This window comes from Chiloscyllium punctatum, chromosome 45 (assembly GCF_047496795.1).
Source record: "Chiloscyllium punctatum isolate Juve2018m chromosome 45, sChiPun1.3, whole genome shotgun sequence".
Lineage (NCBI taxonomy): Eukaryota > Metazoa > Chordata > Chondrichthyes > Orectolobiformes > Hemiscylliidae > Chiloscyllium > Chiloscyllium punctatum.
The window spans coordinates 22,193,554-22,213,221 of record NC_092783.1 but is presented as its reverse complement, the minus strand read 5'-3'; the positions used below and the strand labels follow the sequence as shown (position 1 = coordinate 22,213,221).

Here is a 19,668-nt window from a genome sequence, read left to right as displayed (position 1 = left end):
TTACAAGGTGCATACTCTTCTAGATACTAGTGTTTTCCTATTCAAGTCAGATCTTGTAGGAATCTATGACTCCTTTGTTGTCTTGAGTCTGCATACCAACAACAACTGCAATGGCTTGCTGACCATGATCCCTGAAGAGCTTTGCAGCCATTTTGCCGAGGCTCAGCTTTATTGTGGGGTTTTGCTGTTGACTGCCTTCGGATCCCTCTGCTCAGGATGTGCCCTGCATGAGGCTCTGTGATAGCTGACACTCAGGTGGTGTTTCCCCAAGTTCAGTCAGACAGGTGAGATGTCCACTTCCATCAGGATACCCTGTTGCTCTCATGCTCCTTTTCTATACACAAAGCCAGTTGCAGTGCCCTTTTGAAGTCCAGTTGGGCTTCAGCTCATTGGCGTTTTCACATAGTTACATCATTAATTCCACATACCAAACGGGTCTCAGCATTTCATTCAGGGTCAACCCCAAACCACATGCTTCTGTCAGTTGGCTTGACCTCGCCAAAAATCCTGATACCGATTCCCCAGGTTATTGAACAGCCAGATAAAATCAATAGAGTCTCAGAATTGGCGGAGGTTGTGGGTCATGATATTCCTTAACCAAATTCATCAACACTTGGAAGGTTTTAGTGTCTGGTGCCTCTGGGAACATTAAGCCCCCAATATCCAAAAATACTGCATGTCCGCTGTAGTCAGAAGGATTACTTATTAGGTTTCATTTGCTCAGAAAACAATCACATTCTTTCTACATACTGTGTACAGTCTTCAACAGCAGGATTAAACAAATCATGCTTCTCGCAAAAAAGCACGATGCCAGGAAAGCTGACTCAAAGATGACTGTTGGGAGTGACTGTTCTTCAGGCAAGTACTGTTTTCTCCCATCGCCACTGAAATAACTGCACAGAGGACAGTGTTCCATCAATGTCCCCCTTTATTTACATGTGCATAGTGCACTGGCTGTCAGTAGCCAGCTCAGTCAGTCCCTGAAATGAGAAGATTCTGAATCCCCCATCTTCTTTTTTGTTCACCTGTACAAAAAATACAATCAACAGGTAACAATAAACAGCAATTCACAGGGAAAAGGAGTGGCCAAACCCCACCATACAACCAATTCACAAGGAAATGAGGGCGAACCACGTATCCCATCACAATTTATCGAAGAAAGGACACAGTAGATGTACATACATACAGACCAAATCCTATCAACTGAATAAAAATACATGCACGTAACACCGACATGCCTGGTAAACCAGCAAGTGGCCCGCCTTCCCACCTTTCAGCCACTCAAGGTAGCCTGCTCCTATGCCTCTTCGGGCTCTCGGCCCACCCTTAAGCCCCTTCTGGCCAGGTCCAGGACAGCCTGAGCCATTCATTCCTTGGGAATACAGAACTCAGGATGGTTATCCATCTTCTGGCTCTTGGAGCAGCTGGCATTGGGGTGACCTACACACCTTCCGGCTCAAGGGACAGCTAACTCACTGAATGGTCCACAGGATGGCATACCCACCCTCCGGTCTTGGGGTGACAGCTTTCGGGACGGCCTACAAACCTTCCAGCTCAATGTAAGGCCTGCCAGACCCAGGAATACCCAAGACACAGTGTAGGTGATAAAGTTGACCTTCAAAAAAGTTGAGTCTGTTATCAAAACAAAGTCTGCTTCAGCAGGCAATGTTCACTCCCAAAGGCAGTGAATGCACACCTCACACACAGGTGTTCAATCTCTACAGACGCCTGATCCATCTACAGTGACCCAGACCCATTCATAGAGATACGGATGATTTGCAAATGTGCAGTTATATCACAGGAGCTCAGTCCAAACACCAAAAGTGAAAACGTGCTAAAAAGAAAGTGCAGACACTACAAACCATAGTGCAAAGGCTACAAAATCTGCCACAAAATCATCGTCCTTGCTTAAGAAAACAGAAAAAGTAAACACAGGCTGCAACCAGCAGCAAAACAACAACAGTTCCCTAGTGAGAACTGAAATAGAACAGTACCACACTGGCTACGTGGCCAGCATGCTCAGAAATCAGTTCTCAAAAAAAAACAATAGGAACACCCTGGCTGTGGCCAACAGGCCTGTTAGCTCAGTCACTCCCTGAAGTGAGAGAATTCTGAATCCCCTGTTTATATTTTTTTTCTAGCAGAAGTGCTTATATTTCCAGCACCCATCTTCTGTATATGTATGTGTAAGACACAGTGAAAACATCAAGCGCAATAACTTTATTACTAGTCCACCACAAGGCAAATCGGCCATGTGGCCAGAGAACCAGTAAGAAGCATAAGCCCAGAGCTAGCAATGCTTACATGAAACTAAAATAGAATTAAAGGAAGAATCCCTGTTTTTTTTTATTAATCCCCCACACTAATGCCAAACAGCAATCGTGCTTATTCTCCCCAGCACCCATGTCGTGTGCATGTAGATGGAGGACACAGTGAAGAAACAGTGAATGCACAAAACTTTATTCGTATTCCACCACCAGGAAGAAAAAACATCTGAGTGGCCAAAGACAAGCAGTGCCCTTTTCTTCAAAGGTAGTGCCTACATGATTGAAAAAGTGAAGGGGAAGATAGGGACTAAATCAAAGTAGAATTAGAGGAGGAATCCAATACTGCCAAACTGTAGCAGTGCTTACTTTTCCCCAGTACCTATGTCACGTGCGTGCAGACAAAGGACACAGTGAAGTAACAATGAGTGCAGAAAACCTTATTGACATTCCTTATTGACCAGGAAGAAAGGAAACACCCAAGTGGCCAATGACAAGCAATGCCCTTCTCATCGCAGGGCAATGCCTAAGTGATCGAAAAAGTGGAGAGGGCAGGGATTAAATCAAAATAGAATTGGAGGGGGAAATAAAACACTCCACCTCTCCCCGAAAACCTCGAGGGTGTTGGTAGATGCCGTATGCACCTTCTAGAGGGACACCTGGGTCCAGATGTAACAGTAGAAGAGGGGCAAATCTCAGTCATAATAACCCCCTGCCTAGTCCTGTTAATCCCCTGTTTTTTTTTCTCTTTCTTTTTAAATTATTTTTATATAACTCCCGCACTACCACCTGAAGCAGTAGTGCTTATTTTTTCCTAGTACCCATATTGTGTGTGCAGGTGTAAGACACAGTAGATGAACAATGAGTGTATAAATTCCACCACAAGGAAGAAAGGAAACACCTGAGTGGCAAGCAGTGACCTTCTTGAAAAAGGGCAATGCCACGTGATCAACAAGTGAAAGGGTAGGGCAGGGACTAAATCAAAATTGAGTCGGAGGAAATAAAACACTCCACTCCCTGCAGTGCTCACCTCTCCCTAAAACCCTCGAAGGTATTGGTAGACACCATGTGCTCCTTTTCTAAGGACACTCGGGCCAGATGTAACCATGGAAGAGGAGCAGGCAATCGGCCATAATGACCCCCTCCAATGCCCGCTGCCTGGACCTGTTAATTCCCTGTTTACTTTTATCAACAGCAGCAGGAACACACTGACTGTGGCCCAGCCAGTTCAGAGTCAGTCTGCTGAGCTGAGGAGATTGCAAACCCTCTTTTTTTAGTGCTTATATTTTCCCCAGTGTGTGTGCAGTTGTGAGACACATTGAAAGACATCAGGTGTACAAATCTTTATTCAATTTCCATCACCAGGAAGAAAGGAAAAACCCAAGCAATGTCCTTCTCAGAGGGCAATGCTGCATGATCAAATAGTGAAGGGGGGGCAGGGATTAGATCAAAATAGAGTTGGAGGGGGAAATAAAACACTCCACTCCCCGCGGTGCACACCTCTTCCTGAACAGCTTGAGGGAATTGGCAGACACCTCATGCTCCTTCTCCAGAGACACCCAGGCTTCGATGTAACTGTGGAAGAGGGGCAGGCATCGGCCATAACAACCCCCTCCACATCCCGCTGCCTGGACCTGTTCATCCCGTTTATTCTTTTTTTCAGAGTCAGTCCCCTAAACTGAGGAGATTCAAAATCTCCCAGTTATATTTTTTTTTCTTTTTTTTCTCCCTAAACTCAGGAGACTGTAAATGTCCTGATTATATTTTTTCTAATATTTTACCCCTACCCTACTGTCTAATTGCTGGGGTGCTTATATTTTCCCCAGCACCATATTGTGGGTGTATGCAGGTGTGAGACATGGTGAAAGACAACAGGTGTGCAAATCTTTATTCAATTTCCACCACCAGGAAGAAAGGAAACACCTAAGTGGTCAGTGACAAGGAATGTCCTTCTCGGAGGGCAATGCTGCATGATCAAATAGTGAACGGGAGGACAGGGATTAAATCAAAATAGAGTTGGAGGGGGGAATAATACAGTCCACTCCCTGCGGTGCCCACCTTTCCCTAAACAGTTCAAGGGTGTTGGTGGACACTGCGTGCTCCTTCTCCAAGGATCCGGGCTTTGACGTACCTGCGGAAGAGGGGCAGGCAGTCGGGCATAACAATCCCCTTCATTGCCTGCTGCCTGGAGCTGTTAATCCCCTGTTTATTTTTTTTTCTTTTACCCCCACACTACCGCCTAACTGCGGTAGTGCTTATTCAATCCCCAGCAGCCATGTTGTATGTGTGCAGGTGTGAGACACAGTGAAAGACACAAGGTGCACAAATCTTTGTTCAGTTTCCACCACCAGGAAGAAAAGAAAACACCCAAGTGGCCAGTGACAAGCAGTGCTCTTCACATCAAAGGGCAATGCTGCGTGATCAAACCATGAAGGGGAGGGCAGGGATTCAATCAAAATAGAGTTGGAGGGGGAAATAATGCACTCCACTCCCTACGGCGCCCACCTCTCCCTGAACAACTCCAGGGTGTCGGTGGACACCGTGTGCTCCTTTTCCAGAGACACCCAGGCTCTAATGTAACCACATGCAGTTAGCCCTAACGGCCCCCTCCACAACCCGCTGCCTGGACCTGATAATCCCCTGTTTGTTTATTTATTTGTGGGATCTTGCTGTGCACAAATTGACTACCATGTTTTATTATTAGTAGTATTTGATGTACACTTGTGATGCCAAGGCATTCAAGGTTATGGGTCCAGGTGCTGGAAGATGGGATTGGAATATTTAGTCTTGACATAATGAGCTGCAGGGTCTTTTACAGTGAAGAGCTGTCGATTTCTATGACCATGACTCTGTGGTTTTGACAGTGACCACATTTCAAAAGTGCTTCATTTGTTTTGTTTTTTTTTAAATCTTTTTTTTCTCTTTTTTTTCCCCGTGGTGCTTTTTTTTTCGCCCAGCACCCATGCTGTGTGTGTGCAGGTGTGAGACACAGTGAAAGACACAAGGTGCATGAACCTTTATTCAAATTTCCACCACCACAAAGAAAGGAAACACCCGAGTGGCCAGTGATCAAACAGTGAAGGGGAGGGCAGGGATTCAATCAAAATAGAGTCGGCGGGGGAAATAATGCACTCCACTCCCTGTGGTGCCCACCTCTCCCTGAACAACTCCAGGGTGTTGGTGGAAACCTCGTGCTCCTTCTCCAAGGATACCCGGGCTCTAACGTGGAAGAGGGGCAGGCAGTCGGCCCTAACGACCCCCTCCACAGCTATAGTTGGGGTACCTATGGTGTTCTCACATTGTCCATATCCTTGTATCTATTCACATCCAGAAGAACTGTAATAATGGTGGAACACCAAGTCAGTAATGATGAAAACATATCACCACTTAATTGTACACATGAAGCTTCCAGATCATACATAGAGAATAGATTTACCACAAAATCGTCAAAGCTATCTGTTGTGAAACATTAAGCACATTGAGTTGGAGCAGCAGTGAGAGAGGAGCAGAGTGAACCTACGGGTGGATGGTTGCAGCAGAGCTTCTGGATAAATATGAGGAAGGGACCCAAATCAGGCTTATTTGAAGCAGGAGCGGGAGAATAAGACCATGAGACATAGGAGCAGAAATTAAGCCATTTGGTCCTTTGAACCTACTATGCCATTCAATCATTGCTGATAAGTTTCTCAACCCCTTTCTCCCTGTAACCCTTGATTCCCTTAACAATCAAGATTTCAGTCTTAAATATACTCAATGACCTGGCCTCTACAGCCTTCTGTTATAACAAATTCCATAGATTCACCATTCTCTGGCTGAAGAGGTTTCTCCTCATCTCCATTCTAAAGGATTCTCTGTTTACTCTAAGGCTGTGCCGTCGGGTCCTAGTCTCTCCTGTGAATGGCAACATCTTCCCAACATCCACTGTATTCAGGCCTTTCAATACTCTAAGTTTCAAGTAGATCCCCTCCTCATCCTTTCAATCTCCCTCGAGTATAGACCCAGAGTTCTCAAACATTTGTTATATGTTAAGCCTTTCATTCTTGGGATTATTCTTGTGAACCCTCTCCAGGGCTAGTACATCCTTCCTGACATAATGTGGGGACCAAAATTGCTCATAATATTCTACATGTGGTCTGACCATAGCTTTATAAAGCCTTGGAATTACATCCCTGCTTTTATACTTCTAGTCCTCTCAAAATAAATCCCAGCATTGTATTTGCCTTCCAAATTAATGACTCAACCTGCAAGTTTACCTTAAGAGAATCCTGGACTAGTAATTCCAAGTCCTTTTGGACTTCAGATTTCTGAATTTTCTCCCCTTTTAGAAAATAGTCTGTGCCTCTATTCTTCCTACCAAAATGCATGACCGCACACTTTCCCATGTTGTATTCCATCTGCCACTTCTTTACCCAGTCTCCTAATCTGTCTAAATATTTCTGCAGCCTCCCTGCATCCTCAATACTAACTGCCCGTTCACTTAGCTAGAATGCCCTCAGTTCCTTCATCAAAATCATTAACGTATAAAATGAAAAGTTGTGGTCTCAACACAACCTTGCAGAATTCCACTAGTTATTGGCTGCCATCCTGACAAGGACCATTTTACCACCACTCTCTGCTTTCTGCTAAACAGTCAATCTTTTGTCCGTGCTAGTACTTTGACTCTAAAACCATGGGCTCTTACTCAGCAGCCTCCTGTGCGGGACTTTGACAAAGGCCTTCTGGATGTCCAAGTAGATAATATCCATTGCTCTCCTTTGTCTAACCTGCTTGTTACCTCCTCAAAGAACTCTAATAGATTTGGCAGGCATGACCTCCCCTTGATGAAATCATGTTGACTTTACCCTATTTTACCACACACTTCCAAGTATTTGCAGAGAGGAGGAAATGGTAAACTTGGCCCGTGAAATGCTGCTCCTGCAATGCATGAGAAACCAGGTACACTTCCTGTACTGCTTAGGAAATAACATTTGGGACTGAGAAAGTGATGCCGGGAAGGACACAGAGTGTAAAGTCCTTATGTTTGTAGTTTGTTAAAAAGAGTGAAAGAGAGAGGAGAAATTTGATTTGGTGAGTTGTGGGTAAGTTTGAGTAATTAATTCCTCGTTTATTGCTTGTAGTTGGTAAGGTTCACAATGGCAGGAGAACTTGGCCCTAATGAATGCTGCTCCTGAAATATGTAGGAAAGCAGGGATACTTTTAGTGTCCATGTATACAGGAAGTAAGTTGAAATGCATCTCTTGATTCCCTGCATGGAGTGGCTGGAGCTGCAGATAGACTCACTGTGGAACATCCATGATGTTGAGGATGTCATGGATGGCAAGTTTAGTAAGTTATTCACACAAATAAGGACTACACAGGCAGAAGAGTGTGGGTGACTTCTTGGAAGACTAATAAGTACAGACAGGCAGTGCAGGGGCCACCTAGGCCATCCCTCTTTCAAAGAGCTATACTGTGTTGGATCTGTTGGGGTAAATGGCCTTTCAGGTTTATGGTACCATGTTTGGCGCTGCTGTACAATGGGGAGAGCAATGTTTAGGAGCCCTTTATTGATTGGGAACTTGATTGTAAGGGGAACTGACAGGTGGTTCTGTGGCAGGAAATAAGACTCTTGAATGGTATGTTGTCTTCCTGGTGCCAGAGTCAGGGATGCCCCAGTGGGGCTGCAGGCCATTCTGAAGAGGGAGGGTGAACGCTCAGCGGTTGTGGTACATGTCGGTATCAATGGCACAAGTAGAAAAAATGAGGTCCTGCAACAGGAATTTCACGAGCTTGGTAGTGGATTAAAGAGGAAGACTACTAAGGTTGTAACCTCCAGATTACTTCCAGTGTCACAGTGAGTAGAATAGAAAGATCAATCAGAAGAATGCGTGGCTAAAATAGTTGGTATAGACAGTTTCTCATGCTGTTGTGGAGATTTTAAACTGATTTGGCATGGGAATGCGGTACACTCTAGATGTAACATTGGACCTTGCTCAATCAAATATAGAGGGAATGCAAGGAGCTTGACTGGCAAGGTGGATGAACTATGGTACTGTTGCATTCACTGAGCCACGGCTGAAGGAAGGACAAGAGAGACAGCTCAGCATTCCAGGGTTTTGAAGTTTTATGTGTGATTGGTGAAGGAGTAGTAGAGGTTGGCTATTACATTATTGATAAAGGAAACCATCTCTGAAGTAATGAGGGAGGCTATCCACAAAGGGTCTTTCTATTGAAGGCCACCTTGGGAGAAGTTAGAAATAAAAAAAAAGAGGTGATTACCTTGCTGGGATTATACCACAGCCCTCCAATAGTCAGAGAAAGATAGAGGAGCAGATATATAGCAAAATCACAGAAAAAGTATGAGGATTACCAGGGAAACAGTCTGTGTAGAGACCAAAGTAGCAACCTGTGCATAGAACAATTGGATGTAGGTATAGTCTTAAGTGAATATTTCTCAGTATAAGTATTCGCAGCAGGGAAAGACATTGTAACCAGGATTTCAGTTGGGATGTTGAGGTTCTCAATCAAGATTTATGAGGAAGAGGCATTAGATATTTTGGCAGGCATAAAGATGCATAAAACCCCAGGGCCTGATGAAATGTATCACAGGCTGCTATGAGAAGTAAGAGAGGAGATTGCTGAAATTCTCGTGGAGATATCTAATACTCCACTGTCAACAGATGAAGTGCCAGATAACTGGAGGATGGCTAACGTGGTTCCTTTGTTCAGAATGATAACAGAGATAGTCTATCTAATTACAGACCACCTAATCTAGTGGTCGGGATGTAGTTGGAAAAAATTCTGATAAATTGGATTAATCAGTACCCAGAAAGGTAGGGATTTATCAGAGATAATCAGCATGGATTTATTAGAGGGAGATCTTGTCTGACTAATTTAATTGAATTTTTTGAAAAAGGTGACTAAATATTTGATGATCGCAGTGCAATTGATATGATTTACATGGTCTTCAGTGAGGGTTTTGACAAGGTCCCACATGGAAAACTGGCTCAAAAGGAAAGAGGTAAAAACAATGACTGCAGATGCTGGGAACCAGATTCTGGATTAGTGGTGCTGGAAGAGCACAGCAGTTCAGGCAGCTGCCCTTCCAGTACCATTAATCCAGAATCAAAAGGAAAGAGACCATGGAATCCATGGCAAATTGGCAAGCTTAATAAAAAGACTTAACTTAGGTGGCCAAGGATAGTGAAGGGTTATTTATGTGATTAAAAGCTCACGAACAGCAGTTTAACACAGGGATCAATGCTGGGACAGTTGCAGTTTGCTATATACATTAATAACATGGATGTGAATGTAGAAAATATAATTAGTAAGTTGGCAGATGACACAAAACTTGGAAGTGTTGATAATGAGGAAGATGGTCTCAGGCTGCAGTCTGATATTGATCAGCTGGGGAAATTAGGAAGAGCAATGGAAGATGAAATTTCATCCTGACAAGCGTGAGATGAGAAATTTTGGGACCTCTAATAAAGGAAGGATATATACAATGAATGGTAGGTCCCTAGAGACATATAGAAATTAGGGATCTTGGTGTACAATTCATAGATCCCTGAAAATGTCAGTACAGATAGACAGAGTGGTGAAGAAGGGTTGTTTGCCTTCATGGTGTAGACCATAAGAGTAAGGAAGAGTTGAAAAGTGTGGCGCCGGAAAAGCACAGCAGCTCGGGTAGCATCCGAAGCGTGGGAGAGTTAACGTTTCATAGGAATGTGGAGGGGGAAAAAGGGCTGAGAGGTAAGTGGGAAGGCAATAAGTGGATGCAGGTGGGGGTTAATTGTGACAGGTTGATGGGAAGGGTGGAGTGGATGGGTGGGAAGGAAGGTGGACAGGTAGAACAGGCCAAAGAGAGCCGTGCCAAGTTGAAGGGTTGGGTCTGGGTTGAGGTGGGGGGTGGGGGGGGGGAAGAGATTTGGAAATTAGTGACGTCAATGCTGTCATTGTCAGAATCCAAGGTGGAAGATGAGGCATTCTTCTTCCAGTTGGCGAGAGGCTTTGATTTGGCAGTGGAGGAGGCCCAAGGTTTACATGTCCTTGGAGGAGTGGGAGAGGGAGTTGAAGTGGTTGGCTACAGGATTGTGCAGTTGTTTGGTGCGTGTGTCCTAGACACGTTTCCTGAACTATTCAGCGAGTTGATGTCTTGTCTACCTGATGTAGAGGAGATTACGCAGTAGATGAGGTGGGCGTGCAGGAAAATCAGGAGGAGCAATTCCACTCCAGGACATCCCAGATGGCCTCCTACTTCAAGGTCTGCAATTTCCCCTCCCACATTGTCAACAATGCCCTCCAGCACACCTCCTCCACTTCCTGCAGCTTGAACCCCAACCATCTAACTGCAACAAATAGAACCCCGAGTCCTCATCTTCCACCCCTTGAATCTCTAGACACAGCAGGTTATCCTCCGCCATTTCTGCCACCTACAGTCAGACCCCACCACCAAAGATATGTTTCCCTCCTCACCCCTATCTGTGTTCTGCAGAGACCATTCCCTCCATGACTCCTTTGTTAGTTCCGCGCCCCCTCCCTCACCGACTCATCCTCCACAACCGGCACCTTTTCTCACCGCATGAGGTGTAAGACCTGTACCCACACTTCCCCCTTCACCTCCATCCAAGGCCACAAAGGATCATTTCTCATTCAGTGGAGATTTTTCTACACATCCACCTACCTCACCTGCTGCATTGTTGCTCTTGATCTGGTCTTCTCTACACTGAGGAGACAGGATGTCAACTCGTGAAGCAGTTCAGGGAACATCTCTGGGACATGCACCAATCAACTCCACCGTCCTGTGACGGACCACTTCAACTCCCCCTCCCACACCTCCAAGGACACGCATGCCATGGGCTCTTCGACCACCAAAGCAAAGCCGCCTGAGGAAGAATGCCTCATCTTCTACCTCCAGTCCCTAGAACCACACAGTATCTTCAGTGACTTCACTAGTTTCCAAATCTCCTTCCCTCCACCTCATCCAAGATCTAACATGGCACTGCCCTCTTGACCTGTCCATCTTCCTTCCCATCAATCTGGTCCACCCTCCCTTTCTCAATTAGCCTGGCCAACACCCACATCCATCTACCGCCTCCCCACCTTCCTTCCCCTTAGCCCACTCCCACCCCTCTATTATCGGTCATCCCTTATCCCCCTCCACATTCCTGATGGAGTGCTTATGCCCAAAACATCGACTCTTCTGCTTTTCAGACGCTGCCTTTCCTGCTGTGCTTTTCCAGTTCCCTACTTTACGACTCTGACTCTCCAGCATCTGCAGTCCTCAGTTTCTTCTTACAGGAGTAAGGAAGTCTTGTTCCAAGTTTATAAAACATTGGTTAAGCCACAGTGGGAATCCTGTGTGCAGTTCTGGTCACCACACATTCAGAAGGACTTGATTGCATTGGAGAGGGTGCAAGGAGATTCACCAAGATGTGCCTGGGCGGAAAGGTGTCTGTTATGTGGAGAGACTGGATTGGCTGGGTTTGTTTTCCTTGGAGCAGATGAGGCTGAGGGACGAGTCTGATTGAGGGATACAAATTTATGAGAGGCACAGACTATCGATTGTGAGAATCTCTTCCCCTTGGCAGATGTGCCCAAGACCTCAGGGTCCTGAGAGGGTGGTAGAGACAAGTACTCTTGCAACATGTAGGAAGCATCTGGATAAGTGTATAACATGCTCAACACCAAGTGCAGGTAAATGGGATTTGTGTAATTTGGGGTTTATTTGTCAGTATATACATGGTGGGAAGAAGGGCCTATTTCTATGCTGTATGACACCTATGCAGCAGCAACACAAGGGCAAGGGTAGTGTGGTGCCAAATTGTCGGATAGTGAAGTTACGCACATTGCATTGGAGAGGACCTAAATCAGGATTTCCAAGATTAAGTTTACAGAATGTTGATGGGCAAATGCAACAAGAACCCTAGTGCTTTGGGAAGTTTGCCAGAAAACTGGAATGCAACTGCTGTGGAAGACTCCAACAATGATATGGCATAGGATTTTGCACAAAGCTTGACACAAATACTTTCCAGTATGACCAGATCTGTCAACAAGCCTGTAGAACCCAAACATGGTGCAATAACCTAAATCTCAGTAAACAGACATATCGTGAACTCACTGTAATACATCCCCAGGGAATACATACACTCAGCATTCACTGTATCACATTCCAGAGAATACATGACAAGCATTCAAATATCTAATTGTAATTAATATACACACAGCACTCACTGTAACACATCTCAGGGAATACGCACACTTAGCAGTCACTGCATCATGTCCCAGTGAATACACATGCTGCACTCGGTGCATAATTTCCCAATGGACAGAGGCATCCCGTGAATACACATGCCAAGCATTCATTGTTCTATATATTGTGTACTCAGTATATGCCTGTCCCAGTGAATAGAAGAAGCCCTGCACTCCCTGCAATCGTGTCCCAGTGACTGCATGCCCTGCACTTAGTGTATTATAAACTGGTATATGAACAAGTATAAGTCTCACCGTATGACTTCACAGCCAGCATCTCAGTAAATACCCGGCATTCACTGTATCTTTCCCAGCAAATTCATACACTGCACACACTGCATCACATCTCAGTGAATACACATACCAACATTCAACTATAAACCCAACTATTCCAAAACTCTCTTCGGAAGTCCAAGTATAATAATGTGAACCGAGTCTAGCCAAGAGAGCCAGCGGCTTTGTCATTATGACTGGATTTCACAGTCTAAAGAACCATTGACTGAATACATTTGGGCATCAGGGCTCCAAACTGCCAGCCAGCTGTCTTCCTCAACCAGCAGGAATATCATTCCCTCAACTTATCTGTGATCACTACAAGCGAGTCTTGCTGGCATGTGCTCATCTCCTGAATCATTCAAAATGTGTACATTCTCAGCCCCTTTGAGATTCCACAGCTCTTTGCTGTCTCAGTGTATCTACTGGGATGAGATACCATGAGTGCTTTGTGTGCATATTCAGTTGGATCAGAAACAATTGGAGTATTGTGTTTCTGTATTTAATGGTACCTGATGCAATGAGTACTGGGTGTTTGTTTTCACTGGAACGAGATACATCAGTCATTGTCCTGTCCTTCACATTCTGAGCTATGTTTTCTTATGGAGAGCAATGGGAGTTGTTTCAGTGGTCTGACAATAGAGACCAGCACTGTCTCACCACATTTGCTGCACCCTCTGGGATCTATATCACAGAAGTGCTAGGCACCTGCTTTATGACTGATCTGTAGTCATAACCTCCATTCCTTCTAGTGGGCTCTTAGATCCCAACAACCATGACTTCCCTACTTGCAAGCATCCAAAGGTAGATAAAAATTTGTTATTTGCCCTAGTTTAATGAGCATCTTGTAGCACTGGATCCAGTTTCTCTGTGTCAGCACATAGCTGTTGATCCTGCTCTCTCTAATCAGGTTTATTTGTTTCAGTAGGAAGGCCTTTTCCTTTGATCACTAATGGAAGAGCACATAGCAACTTTAAGGAGTATGTAGCAAACTGTAGACCATCCAGATCCTCCTCTGTGCAATGCCATGAGAGTTTTCAGGGCCTCACTATCTTTCAGAGGGAGGGAGATTGAGGGTTCAGTAAGGTATCTGTAAATTATGCTGACAGAGGAATGGTTTGAGGTGGTTGACTAAAGAAGGTAGGTCTATGACAGATGGGCTCTTGGAATGACAGGGTTTGTTTGAGCTGATGGACAATTCACAATGTTTTTTGCTGTGTTAGTCGAAGCTCACCATAGGCACAAATTTCCTGCTCTTTAAATTTCCTACTATTTTCGGTGCTGGTGAATCTTTAAACTGGCCACTGAATCATGGTTCGGAGTCACAGCCTGCCTCACCCCTATCAAAACACTGCCCACATGCCTGCTCCCACCACTGCTAAATCTCCTGTTCTTATCCCTACTCCAGACCTCACCCTGCTCCCTACATGAAGGGCAAGTATGAATTAGACTCAATATTAAACACAAGATCTAATGTCTGATTATTCCTAGTTACTTTACCAACATACTGAGCCAATAACAGTCTGGTATATTTTCAATTAGCTTTTCAGTTGGACAACCCACCACAACAGAATGTAAATCAGCAACCCACTGACTGTAGTCTGACACTGCAGGACAGGGTTGTGGGAGTGCAGCCCTTTCTTTTGAATGAGATGTTAAACTCAACCATTGTCTGCCCCCTCAGGAGATTGTGAAAAATTTAACTTCCTTTGGGTTGAGTTGGAATTTACAATTCAGTTTTGAGAATGTGGGATAAAACCCTAAGATCATAAGACTCGTGGAATATCAAGAGGCATGAGGGTTCTCAGCCAGTTGCTTTGATGTGGAATCTGGTGGCTGAATTTTGTTACTGTTTTAAACATTGTCACTGACCTAACGGCTGCCTATTTGATTGCAGGGTGCACTATCTGGCCTTAGTGCCGCTTTCATACTGACAATGTGGATAGGAATTGGTGAGCATGTCTATCGACCACTACCTGTTCAAAGTCGACCGTTACCCCTCAGCACAGCAGGATGCATGGATATCTCACAATCAGCAAGAGTAACAACACGTCCCGCATCAAACCTGACGTCTAGGTAAAGTGAAATGAATGGTGACCTTGAACAAAATGTTCATGGGTATTCATGTTCCTACAGTATTGTAGTTTGGTTCTGCTGTGGAAATTATATCACTCTGTTAAATTACCTTTACCATTTGTTTTCTTCCTCCCTGCCTTCCTCCTCTTCTTCCTTTTTATTAAATTTGCATAATGTAACAATTGGGTAAGTCATAAGTTCAACAAATCTTGACCAAACATTTGGCACCTGGCACAGACAGAATTGTCAATACATTCTCTTACTTGCTTCTGCTTGTTGAGCAGTTTCATCAGTCATATATCAGGTGGAGATTCAACTTCGTTTAGCAGCCTCTGACCTTGGTCAAGAACACATATTCTCCTGACTTTTTTGTGTGGGAAGGCTGCTTCCATCCCTAGACTAAGTTGTGGCTTTTTTTAAACAGTCTTATTGGTCTCAATATGGGAAGAGAAGAGGAAGATTCTAAAAGGCCCAGGTTTCTCAGCACACTAGGAATGATAATTACTGTTAATGATGGGAGCAATGGAAAACTGCACCAAATCCCCACTATAACTGCCTCCCAACCTCAACCCCAACCCCTATTTCAGACCTCTTTGATGCCCTGTAAATTCTTTAGTTTTCTGTATTTTTAATGGTGGGCTGAAATCAGAAAATCACTTCTTTTAAAATACGAAGGGTTGTTGCACTTTTTAAAAGCAAATTGCCTGACACTCATTGTAAATGCTGTTAATACAGCAGCTTGTTCAAGTAACAGTGAAAGTCTGGAATGGGGACATAGGTATAAATGAAGTTTTCGGCAGTAATAAGCAACTAATTGGTGTCTAAACTAGTGGCCAGTTTTCGATGGCAAGGGTCTTCTGCCTGGCAAAAGTCATGTGATTAATATGAGACAACTAAACAGCTTGGGGGTGTGAATGAGATAGTCACGGGCAATTGGATCACCACAAACACAGTTGACTGCAGTAAAAGACATCTCAAGGATCATTTCAGCAAATCTTGTGGACAGAGACTAGAGCAGCTTTTCTGGTTTTTCCTTCCATCCATTTCTCCTATGTTCTTTTTCCTCTCTGCACGTGTGTAGAATGGGAGGTTATAAGGGGATTAGAGTGTTAACTAGTAGAACGTTATGTCAACAGTTCGCAATTGTTTATTAGTGTCTAGTAATTCATAATAGTCATTCTCATTAAGTGCAGAAACCTGGTCTGTACTGTTGGTCAATATGGTTCAGAAAGACAGGGAAATGAGGGAATTGTGTGTAATTTTTAAAAACTTTGACATTTGTGATAAGTCAAGGAAGAGTGGGGCTTGATTTCCTGCGTGCTACCCCAGTGGGACGGAATATTTCTCCAAAATCCCCTGATAAGGAGTCTCTGAGGGTACTTTTGGTCAATACATAAAGGTAAAACTTCTCTGACATTCAACTCAATCTTTGGCAGAATCCTTGGAGAAACAATGCAAAACACAAGGAATTAAAATTCAAGGAATAAAATACATTTTTGTGCATGCCAGCCTTTGTCAAGTAGGCAATGTTCAGTGATTCTTCACTGACTCATAGACATTTACAATATAGAAGGGGGCCAGTCAGCCCATCAGGTTTAAACCAGTCAACGAACATCTGACTACAGTGATCCCATTGTCCAGCTGTTGTCCCATAGTACTGGAGGTTATGACAATGCATGGGAATATTGAAATATTGCTTAAATGTTTTGAGAGTTAATGACTCAATCACCCTTACAGGCAATCCATTCAGTTACTCCTCATTTTCCATCTTAATCTTGTGTTTCTTTCCTTAAATTTATGCCTGTTGGATATTGACTCCTCTGATAATTAGAAGGGTAATTTCCTCTTCACCTTGTCTATGCCCTTCATAATCGTTACCCCTTTATCAGTCTTATCTCAAACGTCACTGCTCAACAGAAAACAAACCATAGCTTATCCAATCTTTCTTCATGGCTCAGACCACCCAGCCCAGGCAGTATCCAGGTTAATCTCCTTTGCACCCTTTCTAGGGCAATCACATCCTGTTGACCAGAACTGTATTCAGTGCTTTAGTTGTAAGCGAACCAGTGTTTATACATTTTCAGCATAAAGTTCCAGTATAAACTCCCAGCTCTTATGCTCTGCACTTCAACTAATAAAGGCAAGTATCCCATAGGCCTTCATAATACCTTAACTTCCTGTCCTGCTATCTCAAGGCCCAGTCACGTACACACCAAATTCCCTTTCATCTTCATTAAAAATGATAGAACTCTGGAAAGTAATGTAATCCTTTGACTTATTCACCTTCCCTAGGTGCACTACTTCCCAATTTTCCAGGTTGAATTCCATTTCCCAAACTCTGTCCAGCTGACCAGTCCCTTGATATCATCCTGCCGTTTACTACCTAATCCCTACTGCCCCATCCATTTAATTCCAAATCATTAATATACACCACAAACAGCAAGGGCTGTAGCATAGATCTTGGTGGAACCCACTGGAAACATCCCTCTTCAATCATGCTCTGCTTTCTGTCATTCACCTAGTTTTGGATTCAAAGCGCAACTTTGCTCTGAATCATATGAACTGTTTAGATTAGATTTCTTCCGCCGAAGCGCAACCCACCCATTCCTCTACATTTACCCCTTTACCTAACACTACGGGCAATTTAGCATGGCCAATTCACCTGACCTGCACCTCTTTGGACTGTGGGAGGAAACCGGAGCACCCGGAGGAAACCCACGCAGACACGGGGAGAACGTGCAAACTCCACACAGTCAGTCACCTGAGTCGGGAATTGAACCCGGGTCCCTGGCGCTGTGAGGCAGCAGTGCTAACCACTGTGCCACCATGCCGCCCTGTTGTTCTGTTGACTAATCTGCCACAAGGGACCTTACCAAAAACCTTACGAAACATAGGAACAGGAGTGAGCCATTCGGCCCCTTGAGCATTCCACCATTTAATAAGATCATGACTGATCTGTGCCCCTAATTAACTACATATACTTGCCTTCAGCCTATATCCCTTAATACCTTTGTCGGAAATTTATCTATCTCAAATTTATCTATCTCCGTTTTAGTGTGTTGGTTGGTTTGTGGGCTACCATGATGCCAAGGGGTCCGAGTAGTCTAGCAGTCATTTCCGAGATACCTTTGATGTTGGGGAGAGTGACTAGGGTTTCTGGATGTCTTTTGTCTGCTTGTTTGGGTTTGTTGCTAAGAAATCAGTGGACTGTGTTCATTGGGTACCCGTTCTTTTTGAATACACTGTGTAGGTGATTTTCCTCTGCTCTGCGTAGTTCCTCTGTGCTGCAGTGTGTGGTGGCTCGTTGGAATAATGTTCTGATGCAGCTTCATTTGTGGATGTTGGGGTGATTGCCTCTCTATTCAATATTTGGTCCGTATGTGTTGATTTCCTGTAGACGCTGGTTTGAAGTTGCCCATTGGCTGATAGGGAAGCTAATGAACTTGAAAGACCCTAAACAGGTAACAAGCAAAACTAATGTTATTTACAAAATACCGTGCAAGGACTGTAACAAACACTCCGTTGGACAGACAGGCAGAAAACTAGACACCAGGATATATGAACAACAACTAGCCACAAAACGATATGACTCTCTTTCATTAGTATGCTTACATACAGATGAGGAAGGACACCAATTCAGCTGGCACAATACATCCATTCTAGTACAAGCCAAACAGAAACACTCACGAGAATTCCTGGAAACGTGGCATTCCAACCAGATCTCTATCAAAAAACACATCGAGTTAGACCCATCTACCACCCCCGATAAAAGAACAGGAAATGACATCACCACAGGAAATGATGTCAGCAACCCCAAAAAAACCCCAAACATATAAATAGAAAGCAGGAATTATCAACAGTGCTTTGCCTGGAGGCCCACTGAAGACGTTACCTAGTAGGGTGACAAAACATCTGAAAATGAACCTTCCAGCTCAGTGAGCAAACCTACATCCAGAACCTCAACCTGAACTACAAATCTTCAGAAAACTCGCTAACATCTTATGTAGGCCAACATATTGAAGACTGCTAAAACCACCTGTACCTCCTCCCTATGTTGATTTACTTTGATATTTCACATTCCATCACCCTGATATCTATATTGACAGCATCCTTTTCATTGTAAAAACAAAGTATTAATTGAGGTCTGTGCCCATACCTTTTACATCCCCACACACATTGTCTCTCTGCTCCTAATAGAACCTTCTGTTTCCCCAGTTATTCTCTTCCTCTTTATATATTTAAAAAAACCCTTTGGGTTTTCCTTAATTCTACCTGCCAATGCTTTCTCATGCACTCTCTGAGCTTTCCATTTTCCTTTTTAAGATTATCTATGTGAGGTTTAAAAACTGTATTTATGATCTAAATTTAAATCAATATCCAATCACAACAACAGAAATACCAAAAACAGAAGTTGCTGGAAAAGCTCAGCAAGTCTGACAGCATCTGTGAATAGAAATCAGAGTTAATGTTTCGGTTCCGGTGAATCTTCCTTAGCAGTTCTGAGGAAGGGTCAGCGGACCCGAAACATTAACTCTGATTTCTCTTCACAGATGCTGCCAGCCTTGCTGAGCTTTTCCAGCAACTTCTGTTTTTGTTTCTGATTTACACCACCCACAATTCTGATTTTTTTTAAAAAGAGAGAAATATCCATCAATTACTTATTGGTCACGTGAGATGTCATGATTTAGTTTTGTTGAACTAGCTCTGCCTCCAGTCTCTTTGCTCTGGATCTTTCTGCTCTCTGTTCCCTTTAACCCAAATGTCATTGCTTCAGAGGCACACACAGGTCCACTGTTGGTCTTCCTGTTTCCAGATTATCACTTTG

General features: G+C 43.9%; 1 protein-coding gene across 1 annotated transcript in view; it reads left to right on the top strand.

Annotated features, from left to right (window-relative positions):
• Positions 1 to 19,668, top strand: part of LOC140467218 (sodium-coupled monocarboxylate transporter 1-like) — a 92,301-nt gene that overhangs the window by 60,176 nt on the left and 12,457 nt on the right. Inside the window, exon 12 of the mRNA XM_072563441.1 lies at positions 14,665 to 14,843. Within this exon, the coding sequence (XP_072419542.1) occupies positions 14,665 to 14,843 (179 nt within the window). The remainder of the gene's footprint in view (positions 1 to 14,664; positions 14,844 to 19,668) is intronic.